The 22768-nt window shown below is 42.4% G+C and overlaps 1 protein-coding gene across 1 annotated transcript in view; it reads left to right on the forward strand.

Moving 5' to 3' along the window:
* The first annotated feature begins 10764 nt into the window (after positions 1-10764).
* The window catches only part of LOC119660014 (sodium-dependent dopamine transporter), a 56569-nt gene continuing 44565 nt past the window's right edge, over positions 10765-22768 (forward strand). Inside the window, 1 exon segment of the mRNA XM_038068396.1 lies at positions 10765-11255. Within this exon segment, the coding sequence (XP_037924324.1) occupies positions 11222-11255 (34 nt within the window). The 5' untranslated portion in view covers positions 10765-11221.

Genomic DNA, 22768 nt, shown 5'->3' on the forward strand with positions numbered 1-22768 from the left:
TGGTGGAAATTTCAGGGGAAAATTAGGTGGAGTTTTCCCTTCAAGCATAAAAGTGCTTTCTATTGGGTAATAGCCGAGATTGTTATAAGGAAAATAAACTTTAACCTTGTAGGAGTATTTAATAAAACCCAGGAAAGTAGTAAGGCGGGGAATCCCCCTGGACCAAGGTTTTCTGGGGAACCGAGTACAGAACCTTTAATAAAAAAATATATATGAATATATATATAGTTGAAAAAGCCCACGGACCCTCTTCCATCCCAACCGGACCGAGAGACGACTGGGAGGCTGAAGACAACATCCAAAGGCCCGCATCACAGCGATGATGCGTTTCAACGCAAAGTGTGTGCGACCATGCGAAAATGTCGCAAACACTTCAAACAATGACGCGGTGGTTCTATACTACAGAGACATAGATCTTAAATGGAAGATAGCACGAATCAAGACTGAAGCCCACTAGGTCAGATTGTTACCGGACAGGGCTCTTCGGACTATAGCACAGGTTGCAAGGACAATCGCTTTTTCCATCTCCATGTATAGTCCAGCCCTAAGATCGAACGTTTCCAGCGCTTCATGCAAATTTTGCGAGACTAATCCCGCCGCTGAAATTAGCACTGGGACTACTTCGATCTTTTGTAGTCTCCAAGTCTGCTTCATATCGTCATATCGTCAATTCGGATGTTATTTTGGGTGTATCATTCGTTGTCGGTGTGTTTTCTCCGAACAATTGTTTTTATTCGACATTTCTCCAATCCCAACTGCATGTCGATATCCCTGCTGAACTGGATTGTGTTGCTCAGCAAGGAGCGAAGTTGATACTTGCCTTTGGCAAACAATTTGATGTCATGCTTATCTCAAAACTGTCAAGCACTGCTTGCGGCTTATATCGGTAACCTGGACAGGCTCCCGTAATCAGCCTATGCTTGGATGCAAGGTTTTGATGGATAACCTTACATACAGCATTATGCCTGATGATGTATTGCACCGGTGCCATAACAGTACAACAAGAAATGAGATGGTCCAACGTTTCTAAGGGTGGACCACACATTCTTAAGGTGGTATGCCACCCTTCCATGACTGTCGCCAAAAACTTTATTAGTTTCGGGTCAATGCGATACAGATGTAGGACATCGATTTCGCTATCGAAAGCCTTGGCATAATCGATATAGCAACTAAAGATGTTTCTTTGGCCTCCAGTTGCTTGTCCTCCAACTACCGACTCGGTAATGAGTTGTTCTTTGCAACTCCTTGACCCAACTCGGCAGTTCTTCTGCTTCTCGGACAGAATGTTGTTGGTCTCGAGGTGCGCATTGACCCTTCCACTAATAATGGACGTTATGAATTTGTAGAGGGTTGGTAGGTAAGTAATCGGTCTTGTGTCTGCGGGGTCCTGCACCGTGTCCTTCTTAGGGATAAGGTAGGTAATCCCCGCAGTGAGGAAGGGTGGAAATTCCTCTGGCCGACTCATCATCATCAACGGCGCAACAACCGGTATCCGGTCTAGGCCTGCCTTAATAAGGAACTCCAGACATCCAGGTTTTGCGCCGAGGTCCACCAATTCGATATCCCTAAAAGCTGTCTGGTGTCCTGACCTATGCCATCGCTCCATCTTAGGCAGGGTCTGCCTCGTCTTCTTTTTCTACCATAGATATCGCCCTTATTGACTTTCCGGGTGGGATCATTCTCATCCATACGGATTAAGTGACCGAGCCGGATTTTATCCACAACCGGACGGTTATGGTATCGCTCATAGATTTCGTCGTTATGTAGACTACGGAATCGTACATCCTCATGTAGGGGGCCAAAAATTCTTCGGAGGATTCTTCTCTCGAGCGCGGCCAAGAGTTCGCAATTCTTCATGCTAAGAACCTAAGTCTCCGAGGAATTCATGAGGACTGGCAAGATCATTGTCTTGCACAGTAAGAGCTTTCACCCTATGGTGAGATGTTTCGAGCGGAACAGTTTTTTTAAACTGAAATAGGCTTGGTTGGCTGACAACAACCGTGCACGGATTTCATCATCATAGCTGTTATCGGTTGTGATTTTCGACTTTAGATAGGAGAAATTATCAACGGTCTCAAAGTTGCATTCTCCTATCCTTATTCTTCTTCGTGTTTGACCAATGCGGTTTGATGTTGTTGATTGGTTGGTTTTCGGTGCAGACGTTGCCACCATATATTTTGTCTTCATTCATTGATGTACAGCCCAAGATCTCGCGCCGCCTGCTCGATCTGGATGAAGGCAGTTTGTACGTCTCGAGTGGTTCTTCCCATGATGCCGATATCGTTAGCATAGGCCAGTAGTTTGGTGGACTTAAAGAGGATGGCGCCCCTCGCATTTACCTCAGCATCACGGATCACTCTCTCGAGGGCCAGGTTAACGAGGACGCATTATAGGGCATCCCCTTGTCTTAGACCGTGGTTGATGTTGAATGGTCTTGAGAGTGATCCTGCTACTTTTATCTGGCCTCGCACATTGGTCAGGATCAGCCTAGTCAGTCTTGGGGTGCTACGCTCCAATACTAGGGATCCATGGACTAAAAAACGAGGGAGTAAGTTGCTCCTTATTTAGTCCGGTCCATCATCAAGTGGATGGGGGCTTAGGGTCCCGCAGATCCTAAACAACAACCTAGCTTTAGTCTAGCTTAGACTACAACGACTGGTGTTTCAAGTCCAATATAACTCGCAACCTTGTCGTGTTTTTGCGATGATAAAAGGGAGCGTCTTTCCACCTGTTGGCACTTTCGGTCACGCTGCTCCTAGGGCAGAGGTGAGGCAGCGTCTGATGAGTTGCCTCTGCCCTGGACGAAACCGTCAGTCAAATTTTTGATTTTTTCAGTTTTTCCGTCGCTTACCGCAGATAGAAAATCTGATCTGTTACTGATTTACCTGGAGCCTCTTTGGTATGGGCCTATGATGTTCTGGGCGTATAGGTTTATCCGGCCTAGCAAGATAGCGGAGAATATCTTATAGATGGTACTTAGCAACGTGATACCTTTATGATTGCTGCACTGCGTGATATCTTCCTTTTTAGGGATGAGACAGATAATGCCTATTTGCCAGTCGTGAGGCATTGATTCGCTGTCCCACACCTTGAGTATAAGTTGATGATCCACTCGGTGCAGGCGGTCGCCTCCAACTTGCCGATGTTCTGGTTGTTGAGCAGTTCATCAAAGTACTCAACACAACCCTTCAAAATCCGCATTCTGTCTGAAATCAGATTTCCCTATGTGTGAGATGTATAAGGCTTAATCCTGCTGACTTGTTGATAAAACTTCCGCGCCTGGTGCGGTTGCTCCCTATAATTTTCGAGTTCACAGACCTGTTGGTTCTCTGGTATGCGGCATTCTTCCATTCGCTTGCTAGGTTATATTCATTGTCGAACCAGCCGTTCCAACTTTTTTGCGACTGGGGCCAAGTATGTTTATGGCCGTATCAAGGATAACGTTCTTCAAGTGATTGTGAAGATCATTTGTTGATGCTTCATTTCTAGGATGTCTGTTGACTGCGGTTATTGCGGCACCCATTTCCCCCTTATAGGTGTTACGAAGTTCTGTGCTGTGGATGGATTCAGTATCAACTCTCACCTGATTGTCAGAGGGGATTGTAGGTGGTGTTGTTATGGGAGCACCAGAGTCAACGTGATAGTGATCCGAGTCTATATTGGCCCACGCTATATCTTCTAACATTTATTAAGGCTGAGAGTTGGTGCCATTTGATCAGCACGTGGTCAATTCGGTTGAAAGTGGTCCTGTCTGGAGAGGCCAACGTTTATTCGTGTGCCGCTTTCTGGGGTTCCAGGTTCTTCCAAAAACCATGTCGTGTCCAGTCCGTTATCATTGTTCCGTCCCCACGTACTCGAGGAGGGCGATCAGACCCGAGTCTGCAAGGGAATCATCTGAAGTGGCTTCGGCCACGAAGCCTCACCGGAGGTTATCTGGTACCATGGGAATCGGAACGGCCCTCTGAGAGTATGGTCGTTGTGGTTATGCCTACATCGCGGGCAGAGTTCCTCGGAGCTCAAGAGTGGAGTTGCGCTGTACAAATTGGGTGCCGTACCCCTTAGTTGAGGCAGAGGTGTTAGATAGGTCTCGCATTGACTGGTATGAATGCTGAGCCTGCACTCTGTGTAAACCAAGACCGCTATGCTTGCATGGCGGGGCTCTGATTGTGGTCCCAAAATCAATCCGTGTCCGAAGAGGACCGTGGGATTATGTCTACACGGCAGGTACTCACGTTAAACCCTCAGAACTTTCAGTCCATTATCGTTGACATCGTTATGAAAAGCTATGGAAGCCAAAGTATTGCCTGAACGCGGACTCCGTCCCTACTTGGCTGTTAAAATCTCCAAGTATGATTTCGACATCATACCTGGGACAGGCTTCGAGGTTTCTTTCTACTGGCTTGTAGAAGATATCTTTCTCCGACTCTGCAGTCTCCTCTGTAGGGAAGAATTTACCTTGCAAGCGCAGAGTGCATAGCCGTTCGCTTATGTTTTCAAAGTCGATAACAGCAGGTTTCATTTTTTTGGCTGACTAAGAAACCTGGTTACTAGATGGCCACTATAATATATAGTGTAATGGCGCTTCTCTAGGAAGCCGTCCCCTGTCCAACACATCTCCTGCAACGCTGTTGCATCAGCTCTATATTGGGACATGGTATCGACTAGGTGCTTGGCGATTCCTTCTCTGTACAGGGAGTGCACATTCCGTTTTCGTTGCTAGATTCGTCGTTGTGTAGTCAGTCAAGTCCGAGGCTCCTTTTGTGGCTTCGTAACATCGGTTTTTCATGTCGGGTTGTGAGCCCTACGCAACCCCCAACCAATTTGACTCGTTTTTAGTCATGGGAGATTCCTTCATCCTTCTCCGCCTGCAGTTTTTCATTAAAAAAGAATTCCCAGCGATCACCACGTAGAGGTGGAGATAAGGTTTGGTAGTAGAGCTGTTGATGTTGGTTGATCAGGCGTTTCCCAGGTTTTATGGTCCAGGGTGTGCACCAGTCCATGTTTCGCCCTGGGACCAATGCTAGCTATTGACCAGCCAAGTATCAGAATTACTAATTCTACTTAATATTGTAGTTGAGAGGGTGTGCACACGTGAATTAGACCTCAGAACTGCTATAAGGTATACATATAGTATATATGTAGGTGTGTGTATGTGCATCAACGCTAATAGAGTTGAATATTTGGGTTTTCTAACCGTATACCCACCCACAAAATGAGTGGCTTTTTCTAGTTCGGTCTAACAATTTGATATCTAAGGGGTGCATTTAGTTCTTTTGAAATTTGGTGCTAATCGTGACTTAGTTAATGCTAATATGGACGTTTTACTGGAATTCTGGTAAATTTTAAATTATTAGATATCCCAAAAAAAATGTCTACTCATGAACCAAACTGCCATCGAAAAAAAGCTACCAATTGATGTGAAACGTAGAACATTATCTTCATTAAATTGCTTAAGAATTACAAAGCGTAATATTCGATATTAGCTTCGTCTAATAAGCTCCATTCAACACGCTTTCAAGTACTATAAGAACACATTTAACACCTATAGTGGAATGGCATTTTCCTCCGCATGATTTTTCCCACACTCCAATGCCGTCCCGATGAATTATGATTGGGGATGGAAGTGACTCTAACACACAACACTCTATGCTGCTCCAAAGAAGCCAGCATAGACACTATGGGTTTTTAGTGCGTCTATCATAATGTCCTCTTAGTGAGACGCATGCGTAATCAGTCAGGCGCGATTTCCTTTTCGAAAGTTCCATCGCAAGGACCTTCTTCGAATTCGGGTAAAACTGAACCGAGCCACGGAGACTATAAAAACGTTGTAGAGCCTCAAAACTGAATGGCAGTTTCAAAGTGGCAGTTGTTCCTAAAACAACAGAAAAATTTCCTATTTCTTCCATATTTCCATAATTCAAATTTTTAAATTATATTATTTTTTTTGGAAATTGGAAATATTTTCTTGTAGCCATGAGTTCCGGTTAAAGTGTGAATTGTTCAGTTTTTTGTTGAAGTGTGAGTAGTCCGTTGAGAAGAATTCTGTTTTTTTCAGTTATTGTCCTGGAAAAAAAGTGTTTTAAGTCGCGAAGATAATTCGTTTTTAGTGTAACTCCTTTTTTGGAAAAGTGTCTCGAGTGAAATTAAATTTACTATGTTCAACGTATACTGTTTTCAGGCTTAGCAAAGGTATTTACTGCTCCTTTTTTTCGAAATATGAAAGATTCAATTATCTGGAACAAGTAGATGGTTAAGTGGGAATTTTCATGTTTAATAATGTTCAGGTAGGAAATAATCAGTCGCATATGAAGGATTAGTTGTATTCTAAATGGAGTAATATGTTTTAATTGTTCGCTCTGACGAGTAAAGTAGTTAATATTAAAAGTTGCATTAGATTGAATTCATTTATGGTGTGGTTCAAAGTAATATCACACTTATGGTTGTTAGAAGAAGTGTTTGTTAAATTTTAATTTTATTAAACTTATTACAGGAAATCACCAATGATATGCAGATCGATTTGTATAATTTTGTTCCTGATTCACATCATTTCATAGCAAAGTAGAAAGATCCATCCTCTCACCAAAGATACAACAATACAATATTTCAATTATTCTGTTAAAATTCATTATCGTCCCCAGTTCAGTTCGAAGTGGCCTGTTTTACGGTTTTTCTTCATTTTCCTCGCTTTGTAGATTCCAGGTTTATATCTTTCGGTCGTTTCCTTGGCTTGCCTGATGGACGTTAGATTTTCACACTGTTCTTCTGTTTTTTTGGTTAGCGTGTTATTCTCCAAACCTTTTACCTAAAATGCTTATCAGGACTTCAGAATTTTATTATGATTCGGGAAATTGCGGTTTCTTTATAAATCGTTGCATGTATCCATTATCCATTTTTGCATTAACTCCGTCAACTCAACTTGGCTTGTTGGGTATATAATGTCTTGAAATGTTATGTTACAATATCTTTGCTGCTTTTCTGACCGGGTTTGCTACGTGTTCTTTTTCTGCTATAGATATTGGCCTTGAGGTTCTCCGAGTTAGATCATGGTCATCTATACAGATTAGGTGACCACCTGCCCTGACCTGCCCACTGGAGGCTATTGATCTAAATTTTATCCACAAGCAAACGGTCATTTCATGATTATATAGGCTATGGAATCGTCGATTCAGCGCAAAAATATTCCCAAGAATTATCCTTTCAAACGCGGCTAAGAGTCCGCATTTTTTTCCAACCAAGCCCAAGAATATGGAAAGATCGTTGTCTTTGATTTTATGGTGATATGTTTCGATTGGAATAGCTTTCGTGAACTAAAACAAACTGGGTTGGCTGCCGACAACTAGGCCGAGATTTCAACTTCATAGCAGTTACCGGTTGTAATTTTGGACCTCAGATAGGAGAAATTTATTGTTCTTAGTTGACCAGTCGCCATTTGGCTCTATCAAATGCCTGATCTGGATGCAATCTCGAGGCTTTTAAATCCCTGTCCAGCGTATCAAGCCACCGTTGTTTCGGCCTGCCTTTTGGTCGTTTACCATCGATTTCGATGTTCAGACCAATCTTGGCAAGTGAATTTTCGTTAGCGCGAATTGCGTGACCATACCATCGAAGACGCCTCTCTCGCAATTTTTCCACGATCGATTGTGGATATCCTCATTTCGGATGTGATCAAAATGATTCACGTCACTAGTCCAACGCAACATCTTCGTCTCCATTACCGCAAGATGCCGTTAATTGTCTTTTATAGTCGGCTAACACTCAGAACCATAGAGGGCGACAGGACGGACGACATTGCGGTAAATTTTAGATTTGAGCCGTTCGTTGATAAATCGATTACAAAGAACACCAGTTGTGGACTGGCACTTGATCCAGTCTCAATACTTGTTAGCACTGATGAAGGGAACAAGTGGCTCCCGAAATATCGGTATTGCAAAAGAAAAATCACTAGTAAATAAGAAAAACAAGTTTTGTTATTTCAAATATATTAGTATATCGATACCGCAACAGTTTTTATAGAAATGTTTGGATCGATGTGTAACTTATCTTTCTACTTCAATAATTTGTTTCTTGTTGAGTGCCGCGGAATTTTCTCCGTCTATTGGTTATCAGGTTCATGTGAGTGAGTGGTCGGAAAATATAGTCGTGTAAGGTGATATTAGTTTTGGCATGAATTGCAAAGTGCGCGAGTAAAGAGTCAAAATGCACACAGTTTAAGTGAGACAGAACCCAAAAATCCGAACAAAATTAGGAAGGTGCGCTTAGATGAAATCTAGGCCTCAAAATATGTCCCATTCCGATATCTGCTCAAATAAACTTACTAAAAAACCCCCTTTAAATTCATCCTGGGACTACCAAATTTCGCATCAGCATAGAGGACACCATTTCCCAATATTTCCCATAGACATGCTATTTCATGGAAATCTGGCAATTAATGCTAAAGTCATAGCAGTTCAAACGTAAATTTACTGTTCCTAAAGCTATGCAAATAAAATGCTCACGTCATAATTCTCGTCTTCGTCTCCTTGCGTCTACCCGCGGGGTTCGTAACCGCGCCTTCCTCACTTCTTCGGATTTTCGCAGTTTATCTTGGATTACTTCGATAATGGAATTAATCGCATCCCAGTCTTCCTGATACTTCACCTAGAGTTTCCTTCCTTCCTCCTTTCTTCCACGAACCTAGGGCTTTGGAAGAATACGTGCGCTGGGTCCTCTAGGACCCCGTCGCAGTTTGGACAATTATGTGAGGTGTCCAATTTAAACCTGTACAGTTATTGACGGTATTCTCCATGACCGGTGAGAAACTGAGTGAAATTTTAATTGATCTCCACATGCTTTCTCTTTAACCACTCCCCGATGGAAGGGATCAACCATTCCGTTATCATTGGTATCTTTAGCTATGGGAGCCAACGTATCGTCTGAATACTGGCTCCGTCCCTACTTGACTGTTGAAATCTCCAAGTAAGATTTTGATATCATACTTGGGATAGGCTTTGAGGGTCCGCTCAACTGCCTCGTAGAAAGTATCCTTCTACGACTCTGCAGTCTCCTATGTAGGGAGATGAACGTTTATGAGGCTTATATTTCTAAACTTGCCTCGCAAACGCAGAGTGCATAGCCTTTCGCTTATATTTTCAAAGCCGATAACAACAGGTTTTATTTTTTGGCTGACTAAGAAACCTACTCCGAGCACATGGTTTACTGTATGACCGCTATAATATATGGTGCAGCGGCTCTTCTCTAGGGAATCGGTCCCTGTCCATCGCATCTCTTATAACGCTGTTATATCAGCCCTATATTGGGACAGGGTATCGGCTGACTGCTCAGCGGCATTCGGTCTGTATAGGGAGCGCACGTTCCATGAGAAAATGCGCAAATCGTTAATCCGTTGTCGTTGCCGGGTTCGTCGTTGTAAGATTCATCCTGTCCGAGGCTCCTTTCCTGGCTTCGTAACATCGGTTTTCCGTGTAGGGTTGTCAGCCCTACCCAACCCCAAACCTGGAGGACCAGTTGGTACATTTGGTCCCGTTTTTAGGCGCGGAAGACTCGCCTTCATCCTTTTCCGTCTGCAGTTTTTCATAAAGAAAGAACTCCCAGCGATCACCACGTGGAGGTGGAGATAGGATTTGGTAGAGCTGTTGGTGTTGGTTCAGCAGGTGCTTCCCAGGTTTTATGCTCCATCGTGGGTACCAATCCACGTTTCGCCCTGGGACCCTTACTACCCTTTGACCGCCTACAAAGTTATAGTAGGTCAAAATTGTCGCTTCTGTGCAAACTCAAGAAGTGGATATTCTCCGGATATTACGTGCTAGGTACTAATGGGCAAATATATAAGAAATACACAAAGCCTTTCATATCTGGAGCGTCCAGCTTCCGGCTTCCTGGCTTGTTTGTTTTAATTATAAACTCCCCGTAGTTTTTGATCATAGGGCAATTAGTCGCGGTCGTTTGGCATCGGCGATTCAGATATGTTCATTTTCTTTTTCAAAAAGGACTGCAATTTTTGATAAATAAATCTTTAATACTGTCCTATTATTTGCATCTAATGGAAGCTACATTCAGTTACATTATACAGAAGTTTCTCCAGGGAGTACAGCAATCTAAAACTGTTGAAAGTGATTGACTCATCCAACTTCTTAAGTTACATTTAACTAAGTTAACTTAACTTGAAAAGTTAAACTTTTCGTTAGAAGTTAATAAACTTACATTTCAGAAAGTGCCATTTGGTGATGTAAATTGTTCCAAGTCTTTAGGTGTGCGTGCTCTGTACATTTTTATTACAAGACCACATAATTTCCCCTATGATAAATACCAAGTTATTGTCACTTTGCCATACTGTCTGGTTTATCTTTCTATAGTGCATTGGTTTTATAGCTTCTTTTTTGAGAAATTTAAGTGCCCCATTAAAATTAGTCCAGCAATTCTTTATTCATACATTTTAAGTTGATGTTCGTGGGGCAGACAAGCGTTGCAGAAACGCCCTGCGATTATTTAATTAGGAACGTTATTAAACGCAACAAGTTCTTACTATTCTAGTTATAGTATAGTATCTTTCATTAACAACCATAATCAACTAGATTCTTGTGACTTGGGTGTTTAATTCAATCCATGCAAATTATTTCCAAAGGCTTAACACATCAGGTGTTAATGTATGTGTCATGAAAACTCTGGAGAACAACTATTGCAATAAAGAAATAAATCATTGCAGCCATGATATTTGAGCGTTTTGCAGGGCAGTCAATATAACTTTATTATTCATAACCATTTTTGCATATTCACGTGATAATACGTTCTGTTTTCGTTGTGGGAATACCGAGAAAAGTGCAAACTACAATCTTAGATTTCGCTTTACAATTCTCATTTCTGTACATCTGGTACATATTGGAATAAATTAACAAGAAGATTACCGTCTGCCTCATATGTAGTGGGATAAGTTAGCATTCATTCAGTTCGTACTGAAAAGTAGTGTTAACGTGCAACTTAAGTCATCGCCAACTGATAGATTTCAGACCATCTTCCACTCGCAGATTACAGCAAATTAAATCATCAGCTCTTAACAGTGAAACATCCATAAAACTAAAGTGGCTGCAGTAAAGTTCAAATCTAGAAATATAAAAAAGTTTAGCTTCAAGTGTGTATTCATGGTTTGGAAGGCAAACTCCAGAACTTAAAAACCAGCACTTCAGCTGATAACGATGTGTCGTGGATTGCGGAAAATTGCATCTTAATGGGCAAAGAAAGGGCTAATCGAATCATGGCAGGTACATAAAACTGACTCGTTACAGGTCTAGAGGAAACCCAACAGGGGTTAGCTCCAAAAGGCAAGAAAAAGTCGCTAGACTTGCCTGAAAATTGTTTCTCTCTATAATTATGTGAATTAGTTAATTGAATTAATTGCAGTTTCCGGATCAGAATACACTTTTTAATGTTATTCTGTGGTGGTAATGTTGGCTTTGTAATTTTCAATCTAATTTGCATGTGTTGGGATAGATTGACATTTTTTCTGAAAACTCCATGGTTTCAAAGGAGTAATATGAACAGCACAGAAGAAGTTTAGTTCAATTGAGTTATATTGTAATCACATTGAAAAGCGCATACAGATATTTTCTTCACACTGCAGATTTCCATTCAAAATCATTTACATAAACTAAATGTTAATCTGATGCTAATTACATGAGATATTGTAATGGTTATGCTTATATTTTACAAGCCTTGATGTTTTCCAGTCGATTCTATGAATGAGTGCGATGCTATCAATCTTTTTTAATCATTCTGATTTGTCTTTCGTTTAATACGAGTGCCTACATTGTAGAGTATTGTGGTTTAGTAGAATGCCATGGCAATGAATGTGGCAAAAACACCTTGACAATGTAAGTGTTTATGAGTGTTTTACAATATGATTTAAGGTAACATATCACCATAATCAATACAGTAAACTGAATCAATCTTTTGATAATTTCCTTAACGGATTAAAATACTTTACTTTCCAAAAGACAAATTGAGGTTGTGGAAGCGATATGGAATCGATGAACAATTCAAATATTTCCTTGGTATTCTGAATTGCAAATAGTTTATTAATAACCTGAGCGCAAAAATTTTCAGCCTTTTCGAAGCAGTAAGCTTTATCTATAGTACATAGAATCAACATAAATGCAATCCAATTGTGAAGTTAGTTTTTCGGCATGGATCATTGGAAAATTTCTCAGATTTCATCATTATCATCAACGGCGCAACAGCCGATATTCGGTCTAGCCCTGCCTTAATAAGAAACCTGGTTTTACATCGAGGGCCACCAATTCGATATCCCTAAAAGCTATCTGGCGTCCTGGCCTACGCCATCGCTTCAACTCAGATAGGGTCTGCCTCGTCTTCTTTTTCTACCATATATGGGGTGAACAGGCGCTTCGCAACAGTTAAAGTAGTGTTCAGTGAGAATGTGGAAAAACGGCGATCGAATAAAGGCGCATTGCAACGTGAGAAGCGTGCACTATTGCCAAAGAGAGCGACAAACAGAAGCGATGGGAGATCATCCCCTGAGCTGAGGGACCCAAAACACAAAAGCCTACATTGTTCTACTAGCGTTCGCTCTCAAGCTCCAGCAAGCAAAAGTGAACAAGGCAAAAGCACTGTTCCATACAGCTGGTGGGCTATCATGAGATAATGCAGTGCCTAACCTGCCTGAGGTTGGGACATATGGCCTGAAACTGTAACTTGCCGTATAGGTTGCGTTAAATGCAACGGATCTTACGCCCCGGCACAATGTCCTAAGAAAGCTGAAGAGAGTGCGAATACACACCTGTCAAGTTACTGGAACTGCCCGGTCTTTGTTCAGACACGGGCCAGACAGAACCAGCAACAATAAATCAAGCCCGCACCTATAGCAAACTCCAGATCCTTGTTACCCACACCACCCGCCCCATCCCCAATCACCTTCGCAACCACTTCATTCGCAAACATGGCGAAATGAATTCCCCAAACCTTCAACCTTGATCAAGAGATTTTGGAGTAATTTAACACCCAAACAGCAATTCTGGCAACACATTTGTCAACTTTTATCCCCACCTACCAGGCACTGGCATCACCGATGGAGAGGAGGCTTGTTCGCCTCTTTTTCCTTTGCCACGTGTCGCCGAGTAATGCCAGTTAAAGTGGTATTGCTCAATGTCAATTCGGCTGTAAGCAGACAGAGGAAACACCAGCAGGCTATCCTTTTATCCAACCACAATCCTGGCATACTCCTCCTAACCGAAACCAAGCTTAAATCTAGAAATAATCTTTGCTTCCCTGACTACAAAACCTTTCGGACGCATAGAATTGAGACCCCTGGAGGAGGCACAGAAATCTTAGTGTCGATGACGCTGAACAAATATTCCCCCCCACGAACTTATCGCCTTCTTTAGAAACAATCATAGTTGCTCTCAGCACCAGCAGTTCCATAATTTTATTTTGCAGCCTATATTGTCCCAATCAAAATCTGAACTTTTCAGATATTTCCGTCATCAGAAATTACTTCAATTGCCACCCATCCACCTCTAATAGAAGGGTGTCAGTTATGATGGGAGGCGATTTGAACGCCAAGTACGCGATGCGGAATAACCAAAGACACAATGCCAATGGTAATAAGCTCTCACGCTGGTATAGTCAACAGCGGAACTCATTACAATTGGCTTTTGTGTCCACCAGTCAACCAACCTATCACCGGCTAACCATATGTTCTTACATAGACCTGTTCCTTATTAATAATAATTTACTGACGCATTCCCACGGCATAGTTACACCTCTTGTGCTGCTATCTCTGGGTTAAGTGGCCATGCCGGTGGTCAGTCCGGAGGGGGATACCGAATCGTGCGGCTGATGTCCATATTCCAACAGTTTTTCCATCGCTTGCCGTAGATAGAAAATCTGATTTGCTGCTGATTTGCCTGAAGTGAAGCCTCTTTGGTATAGGTCAATGATGTTCTGGGCGTATGCAGTTATCTGGGCCAGCAATATAGCGGAGAATATCTTATAGATGGCACTCACTAATGTGATACCTCTATAATTGCTGTACCGCGTCATGTCTCCCTTTTTATGTATGGGACAGATAATGCCTCCTTGCCAGTCGTCAGTCTTTGAGAATGCAATATTACTCGGTATGTGGCATTCTTTCGTTCCGTTGCTAGTTTACATTCATCGTCAAATCAGCCGTTCCGACTCTTTTTGCGGCTGGGGCCAAGTATGTTTGTGGCCGTATTTATGTTAACGTTCTTCGGGCAATTGTAAAGATCATTTGTTGATGCTTCATCTCCAGGATCTCTGTTGACTGCGATTAATGCTGCATCCATTTCCGCCTTATAGGTGTCGCGGAGGGCTGCGATCTAGATGACTTCAGTGATAACTCTCATCTGATTGTCAGAGGGGGTTCTAGGTGGTGTTGTTATTTGAGTCCAGAGCACCATGCCAACGAGATAGTGATTCGAAGTCTATATTGGCTGCTCTATATGGTCTGACATTCATCAAGATTGAGAGGTAGCGGCATTCGATCAACACGTCGTCAATTTGGTTGAAAGTGGTCCCGTCTGGAGAGGCCCACGTTTGTTTGTGGACCGTTTTCCGCGCAAACCAGGTACTTCCAACGTACATTTCGTGTGACACTGCTAATAGAATAATCCGCTGTCCGTAATCATTTGTATTTTGATGCAAGCTATGGGAGCCATCGCCTGAATACGGGCTCTGTCCGTACTGTTACAATCCCCAAGTATGATTTTGATACCATATCTGGGACAGGCTTCGAAGGTTCGTTCTACTGCCTCGTAGAAGGCATCCTTCTTCGACTCTGCAGTCTCCTCTGTAGGGGCGTGAACGTTAATGAGGCTTACATTTCTAAATTTGCCCATAAGCGCAGAGTGCATAGCCGTTCGCTTATTTTTGAAAAGCCGACAACAGCAGGTTTCATTTTTTTGCTGGCTAAGAGACCTAGCATCTGTGCCGAACAGGTGGTCGTTAATCTTCCATGGCGCCTTTGATTGGGCGCCAGTGAATAATTTTGGGCTGCCCACTGGGGCTTTTGGATTTTAACATGGATGGCGGTTTCGTTGCATAATAGATACAACTCACTATTGCATCTCATTCGCCTCCCATCGTTCAACCTTACTAGTCGTAAAATCCTCCTCAGAGGTCTACGTTCGAAAGCATTGATATTTTGCTCTTCGGTCTGGTTTATTGTTTACGTCTCGCTGCCAAAACAAAGAATAGTACAAATTGAAGTTGAATATATTATGAATTTTATTACTATGTGCATGTATTATTATTTTATAAAATTGGCGGTTTGAGGTAAAATGTTTTTCTGGCAACCATGACCTGCCTGCTGATTCTCATCTATTTTGTAGCCTAAATACACTAAACCTTGAAACTTATCTTGTCCGATTTGCATCTTTCTTCTGGTTTGGGTGACGATTTTGATTTTTTCTTCATTTATCTTCAGCATAGGCCCTTCTTTGGGGTGATCTGTACAGCAACTTACAATTGACATCTTTGATCCATTGGCATCTTCGAATTGTATTCACTGTAGCGATGCTGGATAATGTTGAATTTAGCCCATTGCATTGCTTTCATCCGAAGTCTGCCCCTCCCGGATGATATCTTGCTGGATGTTTCTGGCAAAACCGAGCCTTGCAGCGGAAACTGCTTAGGAGTAATATCAAATACTCGCGCTGTATACCAACCATCTCCTTGGTCACCTGTCCAATATGCAACTGCGTCCAAATACGGGTGGCGACAGCATAACTTCCTTTTTTAAAATGCGCGCCACTCAGTTAGTTGATGTCATAGCGGAACGCTAGTGGTCTCGTTCAAGAGGGGATACCGTAAAGTTTTGTCCCGACACGGTTCAGTCGCCATCATGCGTTGGAATAGTGAGGAGCGTGCCTTTGCCGTCGAAGTTTACTTTTCAAGCGGATGTTCGGTTATTGCAACACAGCGTGCATTTCGGATTCGCTTTAATTTAGCCCCGTTGGCTCCCGTCCGCAAATCAATTGTTACATGGGTCACTACATTCAGACAAACTGCAAGTGCGACAAAAGGAAGAACTGGAGTCCCTCGGCCCGTTAGATCACCTGAGAACATTGAAGCAGTGGGAGCGTCAATGTTGCGATCGCCACGGTGTTCTGCGCGCAAACACGCATCTGCCCTTGGACTATCCGATCGTTCTGTGAGAAGAATTCTTCGTGATGATCTTCATTTTCATCCCTATAAGATGGCGATAGTACAGGAACTTTCAGAACGTGACTTCAATTCTCGGATGAACGCGTGTGAGCTTCTTCTTGATGTCTTCTTGATTTTTTTCTATGGGGTTTTTTGAAATCCCGTGGTTATGTGAACCGTCCAAGAACCCTACAAGATTTGAAGACCAACATCCAAGAAGAAATTGCCAACATAACACCTGCTATGCTAACAAGAGTCATGACAAACGCCAGAAATCGGTTTACGCAATGTATGGAGAATGGGGGACGTCACCTAACAGATTTGATCTTCAAAACAATGTAAATAAAAACTTTAGACATGCACCTACATTATAAAAAATAAATAAATATTTTCCGATGCATACAATAGTTTTTATTGAGTTTTGAAAACAGGAAGTTATGCTGCTGCACCCTGTATATACAGGGAAATCCGTAAAATTACCCCACAACTTGGAAAAACTACTAACCGCAATGGTATCCCGCCAAAAAACGTCTCCTTTTCTGCAAAAACAAATGCCTTTGTGAGCCATTTTCTCAAAGACCCCCATGCCACATGCATGACCAAGCCATTGAAGCTGAAATCAATGCATCAATCACCTTTCTTCCTTCCTTCCTCCATAACAAACTGGATTATTCCAGCACTTGTTCTTCCCAATCAGACTTCCTGGCTCGATTTCGCCAATCTTAGGCGCTCATAAATTCCATTAAAGTGAGCAAAACCCCAATCCCATCATCCTGAAGAAATGCGCTTTAAACATTAGACCCTTGCTGTCCACTGTGATTAATAATTGCTTATTGTGTGAGCTGGAAATATCCACGAAGCATACCTGTCCCAAAAGGGAAAATTCCCTAGTTCCTGACAGTAGGAGGCCTTCCTTCATCCTCTTAACCGCCAGCCAAAATCTTCGGGCGGCCTATCTATCATAGATGACCACTGCAATAGAAACAATTCTATCCAAGACTTCCAGTTCGTCAACTGGACAGGTTGCCCATCTAATCCTTAAAATCGATATTGCATTGCAAGACACCTTGATATGAGGAAAGTTCTCAATTTTGTATGACAATTCCGACTCGTTTATACGCTGAAGGCATGCTTCATTTGCACTCGCACCTCTGTAATTAAATCTTTAGCTTTCTAGACGTGCAGCAATTCCAGGCTGAAGTTCAGAAACAGCTGTTCTTGCCAGTTATTAGCCCTGTTGGAATTCTTTTCTTGCTATTTACGGCGCGACCGCGGAAGATGCTCATCTGACTTTCCAATTAAGTCGGCGGATGCAAGGCGAGTTTTTAATTAGTGTTGCATCCGCTTTTGTCTCTGGGGCATTGGTCTGGTCGTAAGCGTATTGTAAACCTGGGTTTCCGAAGCCCTGCACCATAAAATTCTTTCTAAAGCTAATTGTTATCCATGGAGGAAGTTTAGTCCCATCTATAAGGCCTGTGCATGGGTATATCCATGCGCGCACATCTCCTTATACGTACATGCGCATATTAACATAAAGGGATGCCTGATGGTAGATTTGGCAATTCCACATAGTATATATTGTGAACTGCAGATTTTCATCTTCTATGTAAAATTTTCAGTATGACGTTAAATATTTTGTTGGTAAGAATGATCAACCTATTGATTTCGCCCCCTTCGTTGTTGCCCTTTGAGAGAGTTGTACCTAGGTACAGAAAATTGTTGTAAACCTTACGGGTTTGCTCTGAAGATCTGAGTCGGTTAGATTCTACATCCCTTACCCTTTCCACAGTAGTCACAGTCTCGGGAGTTTTTGACATGCTAATGTCGCTAATTGGGCTTACAAAACTGTTGATTTGTTTAACATTTAGTGTCGTGTTTTGTTTTTTTCATTTATTTTTACGCTTTTCTTTTTTGCTACTTCGTCAAGCTTTACGAGGGCTTCCTTCGCGGTAGCAAGTCGGGCTTATATTTAAATATTAGCTTCCGCACTTTGCTGGGAACACCATCCTCGCTTTTGCCCTTCACGGACAAGACGACCTCTTCCCGTTCCTTCACAGTGAAGAGTGGGGATTCCTCAGTACTCCCTCTCTAATCGACAATATCACCTCGGCAGGCGTGAACAGGAAAAAGTAACTGCACAATTTCTTCCATATTCACTGCTTTCATCGAACAGGGTAATCGATGAGCACCGAATTTTTCCTAACCAACTTATACCCGTCTCCGGATAGCTGAGTGGTTAGGGCGCAAGGCTATCGTACGGAAGGTCGCAGTTCAAATCTCATTGGTGGCAGTGGAATTTGTATCGTGATTTGACGTCGGATACCAGTCGACTTAGCTGTGAATGAGTACCTGAGTCAAATCAGGGTAATAATCTCGGGTGAGCGCAATGCTGACCATATTGCCTCCTAGTGTACCGTTACGGTCTTGAATGAAGTGCTCTAACACACTTCAAGGCGCTGATCCAACATGGATTGTTGCGCCAACGATTATTATTATTATTAACTTATACCCGAGATCACATGGGTCCCTATTAATGTTAATGCCACTAACTCGCGGCAGCAGAGTACTGTTTGCTCGTTGATTTCGTGGAGTTGCCTCATCTTGGTCTCTTGCCCGCTGTGCGATCCTCCGATATCTGAGGCAGTTCCTCCATAGATTTGCAATTTTAGCCGTCTACCAGAATAGAGATCACTTTCTGTGACGGAGTTTCCTTTTAGACGCTGCGGCAACAAGGCTCACTATTGAGTTCACTAACGATTCATTCGCAGTCCTTCTATCCACGTCTGGGTCTCGTGGCTCATTTATCGTTTTGAGAGAGCTGCCCACGTCGATTTCCCTGAAGTTCTAACTAGTAGGTACTTCCCGGACGTCAGAACATTCGGAGGAGCCATTTGTCACTTTGAAGGAAATGTACTGGTGAACGCTGACCGTGATGCTGGCTCCATATGTTTGGGGTTTGCCGCAAACTCTAAACCCCCAAAAAAGTTTGACGAACTGAACATCGCCATTCACGTACCACGTTTTCAAGTACGATAATGTTTCCTGAGCACGACGCTCGATCGGAAGCCATGCTAAATGCTATATCTGCATGTTTGGGTTTGCAAGGGTTTGTTGAGGTTGGTTGGTTGGTTGGTTTGTTGAGTCAAACACGCTGATACTAGGGATTCCGCAGCAAAGGTCAAAGGCCCCAGCAGCCAGGGCGTTGGAGTTCAGGTCAATAAGTCTCCTTCTGGTAGGAATCCCTAAAATTTGTACGTCCCGAGAATCTGAATGAGGCATACCTCGTTCTAGGGTTCTGGCGATAAACACTCCTCCAGCTAGAGCTTTGCCTTTCGAATTTCGTTCTCCATGGAGCCGAACCTATTCCGAAAAGGGGGTAGACATTCGTTCGGTATAAGTCAAACGCTGAAAAAAGTCATATTCGCTTTTGGTTCGCTGTCTTCTCAGGGATGGTGACTTTGACCAATTTTTGTTATTTGAGTGCAGATCTGGGCTGTTTCCTCCTTTTCTCATTTAGCAGGCATCGCATTTTGCTGGGCTAGTGATTTGATTCTTTTTATCTCCTCTTTGGCGGTCTTCCAGGAGTTTCATTGGTATGTGATAAGATTCACGACTTCCTCCATTTTCATTAAACCATTTTTGACATCTATAGAAATGTTCCGTTGGATGATGGTAACAATTTTTTTTTCTCCGATGAGATGACTTGAGTTTCCCTCCGTTTGACGAGTTCGACAATCTTTTTTCTTGACAAAGCAGTGTCACGCAGCTCGGAACTTGGTCTATTTCCCCGGGCTCCTCCAACCTCGAACGAGGTGGCGTCTGTTTTTTGGGTCGCTATTACCTTTCACGGTACTACTCTCCTCTCTCAGACTGACTGGTGGTTATCCGGAGCTACTCACTGGGAGGTGTGAATTGACTGGTTCGAAAATAAAAAAGGATCATTGCCATCTCGCGACTTTGCCTTGTTTGTTCGAGCCCATTTGGCCGAGGAGCAGTGCTACTAAAGAAGAGCGTTGCGGGTTTTCTAAATTCGAAAAAGAAATATAATTTCATGCTCGGTAGCAAAGTGTAATAACGGGAAAATTCATTATGATTCGAGGAGAATAATATTTTGAAATCAAGTAAATTTCAAAGTTCATTGGAACCTAGGACGTTTTTGTCTTTGGTATCCGCGTTTTCATCTTGGTCTCGCGAAGAGTTTGATACTGTGAAATATTCTTGGGGCTGTAACTTGGCTGAAAGGCTCTGAGAACCCGACCGGGTTTCGTATGTTCTAAAGAAATCGGTAGAATTTGGTGGGAACTTTATTCACTTACCTTCATATACTATTGGGAAGGATAAACCCTAAAAATGGCCGCGTAATCGAATTCAGGATATCATCTTCGTGAACTGCTATTTCAATGTTCAACGAACTATTAAACGATTTGGAGTTAACTGAAAGGGTTTTCCAGGATATGCTGAAACACATGAGCTTCTTTCAATTAATTTCCTTTAAATAAATCCGACTAAATCTAAATCGAAACCAAACCTCTCATGATTCCGGGATTGGCAATATAATATTGTCCTCTTAGATGGGCTTCAAGGTCCTGTCGATTTTCGCAACGTAATCTGAAACTGAAAAGTTTGATATCCCCAGGAAACGATAAAAGGGAGGAATGTGTGATAAACCGTTTATTTACTTAAACGTTAAATTTCCATCTTAATTGCCTACTGCAGATATTTTTAACTTAAATAATTTCAGCATTTCTGCCTCTTGTTAACATATGAACCTCCTGATATAATCGCCAATTCAGTACCGCTTTGTATGTGTGCCGGTGATTATTGTTTGATGGAAATTTTTCGTGTAAATGACTTTAATGGGGCTTGAAGTGGATGATGGTGTTGTAGTCATAGTGTTGTTGTACAAATATAATAACGATGACGACATCCTTCTGTGCCTCTCGTCCTAGCCCGTATCGATATTGGCTCCATGAACGGTCAATTTGACGAGGGATTAATTTACCTGTTTCCATATTTTGTTATCGAATCGGTTAGGGTGTGCTCCCGTATCTTCATCTGCATATACACCTACAGTCCAATGTACGGACGCTCGAGTAAGTAGACTATCACTGCCATGGATTCTCGCATTCATATGGAATCGCTTTTAAGCCGGAAAGTCCACTTGAAGTATTTTGAATACTGACATTGGTCACAAGTGGAAAACACGCCATAAACAACGAATTTCTGTGTCCTGGAGTATTTTGGGAAGGAATAAAAATGCGGCAATTGTTCTCTTTTTTCGTGGGAGTAGCAAACCAGCATTTCACTTTGAAGAGGACGTAGGACTTCTGATTGATGATTGTCAAATCTATACAACTTTGAACCCACAGAGCTGTTGGCAGGACAAAGGTTTGAGGGAATTTAGCGCGGAATATTTCCGGAATATTTGTATAGTGAAAGTTCTGAGCTAAATTCACACGGGGTTCTTGGTGAGAAGGGTCGCCGAGGACAACTCATCTAACTTGCTATTGTTAATTGTACTAGTGATGAGTTTCACTGATTGGATTTCAAATGAACCATTCCTTGTAGAGTACAATGTCCCAACTCTTTTAACTTTCATTTCATTTCCTGGAAGAAAGGCGGTTATTATTAAATCGCTCAGAAGGAAATGAAAACTGGAAGATCCGTGAAGGTAGAATTGAATTGCGTTTTCTTGTTTGTCAGAACTACCATTACCTGTCCTAGTGGCACACTCTAAATCCGTGGGTTTGTTGAATTTGAACCCAATCCCAGAGTTTATAGACCCGATGAAGGCTGGATGCGGCCATAACCTTAAACATTTAGTGGGGCTTTTTCGATATCATCATAGTAACCCTACCCAAGGCGAGGAAGAGGGAAGGGTATATGTAAAAGAAAGCGTAAGTTCCCTTCTTTCTAGTCCCGTTGAAAAAAGTTAGGTGTATAGGAGAGTATGACGGGAACCTGAGAAATTGCGACGGCCGCCTCCCTTTAGAAAGTTATGTCGTCCCAAATGGGGAGTAAAGTTTAATTTGTCAGCTACGGCTCCCTGGCTCCTTGGGTGTTTAGTCCAAACAAGAGGAGTCCGTGGACCATAAGAGAGGAAGTAAGTTGCTTCCCAAGAGGTCCGCTCCGTCCGGATAAGGACTTAGGACTCCTAGCATTCTCAACAAAAAATTTACTTCGGCCTGGTTTCGGTCTGAAGTTACGACGGATTTAACTTCAATATAATTCCCACTCTTGTTATGTTTGCGATTATATATAAATGAAGCGATTACCACTTGTCACTAGTTTCGGTCACGCTGTTCCCAGGGCAAAGGTGAGGCAGCGTCTGATGAGTTGCCTCTACCCTGGACGAAACCGTCAGTCAACTTTTTGGTGTTGCGTTTGGGGGAATCCTGGCGTAATCTGTCAATAAGGCTTCTGAAATATTACCAAAGCCTTATTAGCTTTCCCATTACTAACTACTATTTGACTGCTGGATTCTTGGGGTGCTACGCAGGCTTAATATTAGAGTTTATTAGTCTAATTTAAACCGTTTTTTTACCTAGTTGAAAGGCAACTCGATTATTGTTCATTATCACCCAGCGTTGGT

This window comes from Hermetia illucens, chromosome 1 (genome assembly GCF_905115235.1).
Source record: "Hermetia illucens chromosome 1, iHerIll2.2.curated.20191125, whole genome shotgun sequence".
Taxonomy (NCBI): Eukaryota; Metazoa; Arthropoda; class Insecta; order Diptera; family Stratiomyidae; genus Hermetia; species Hermetia illucens.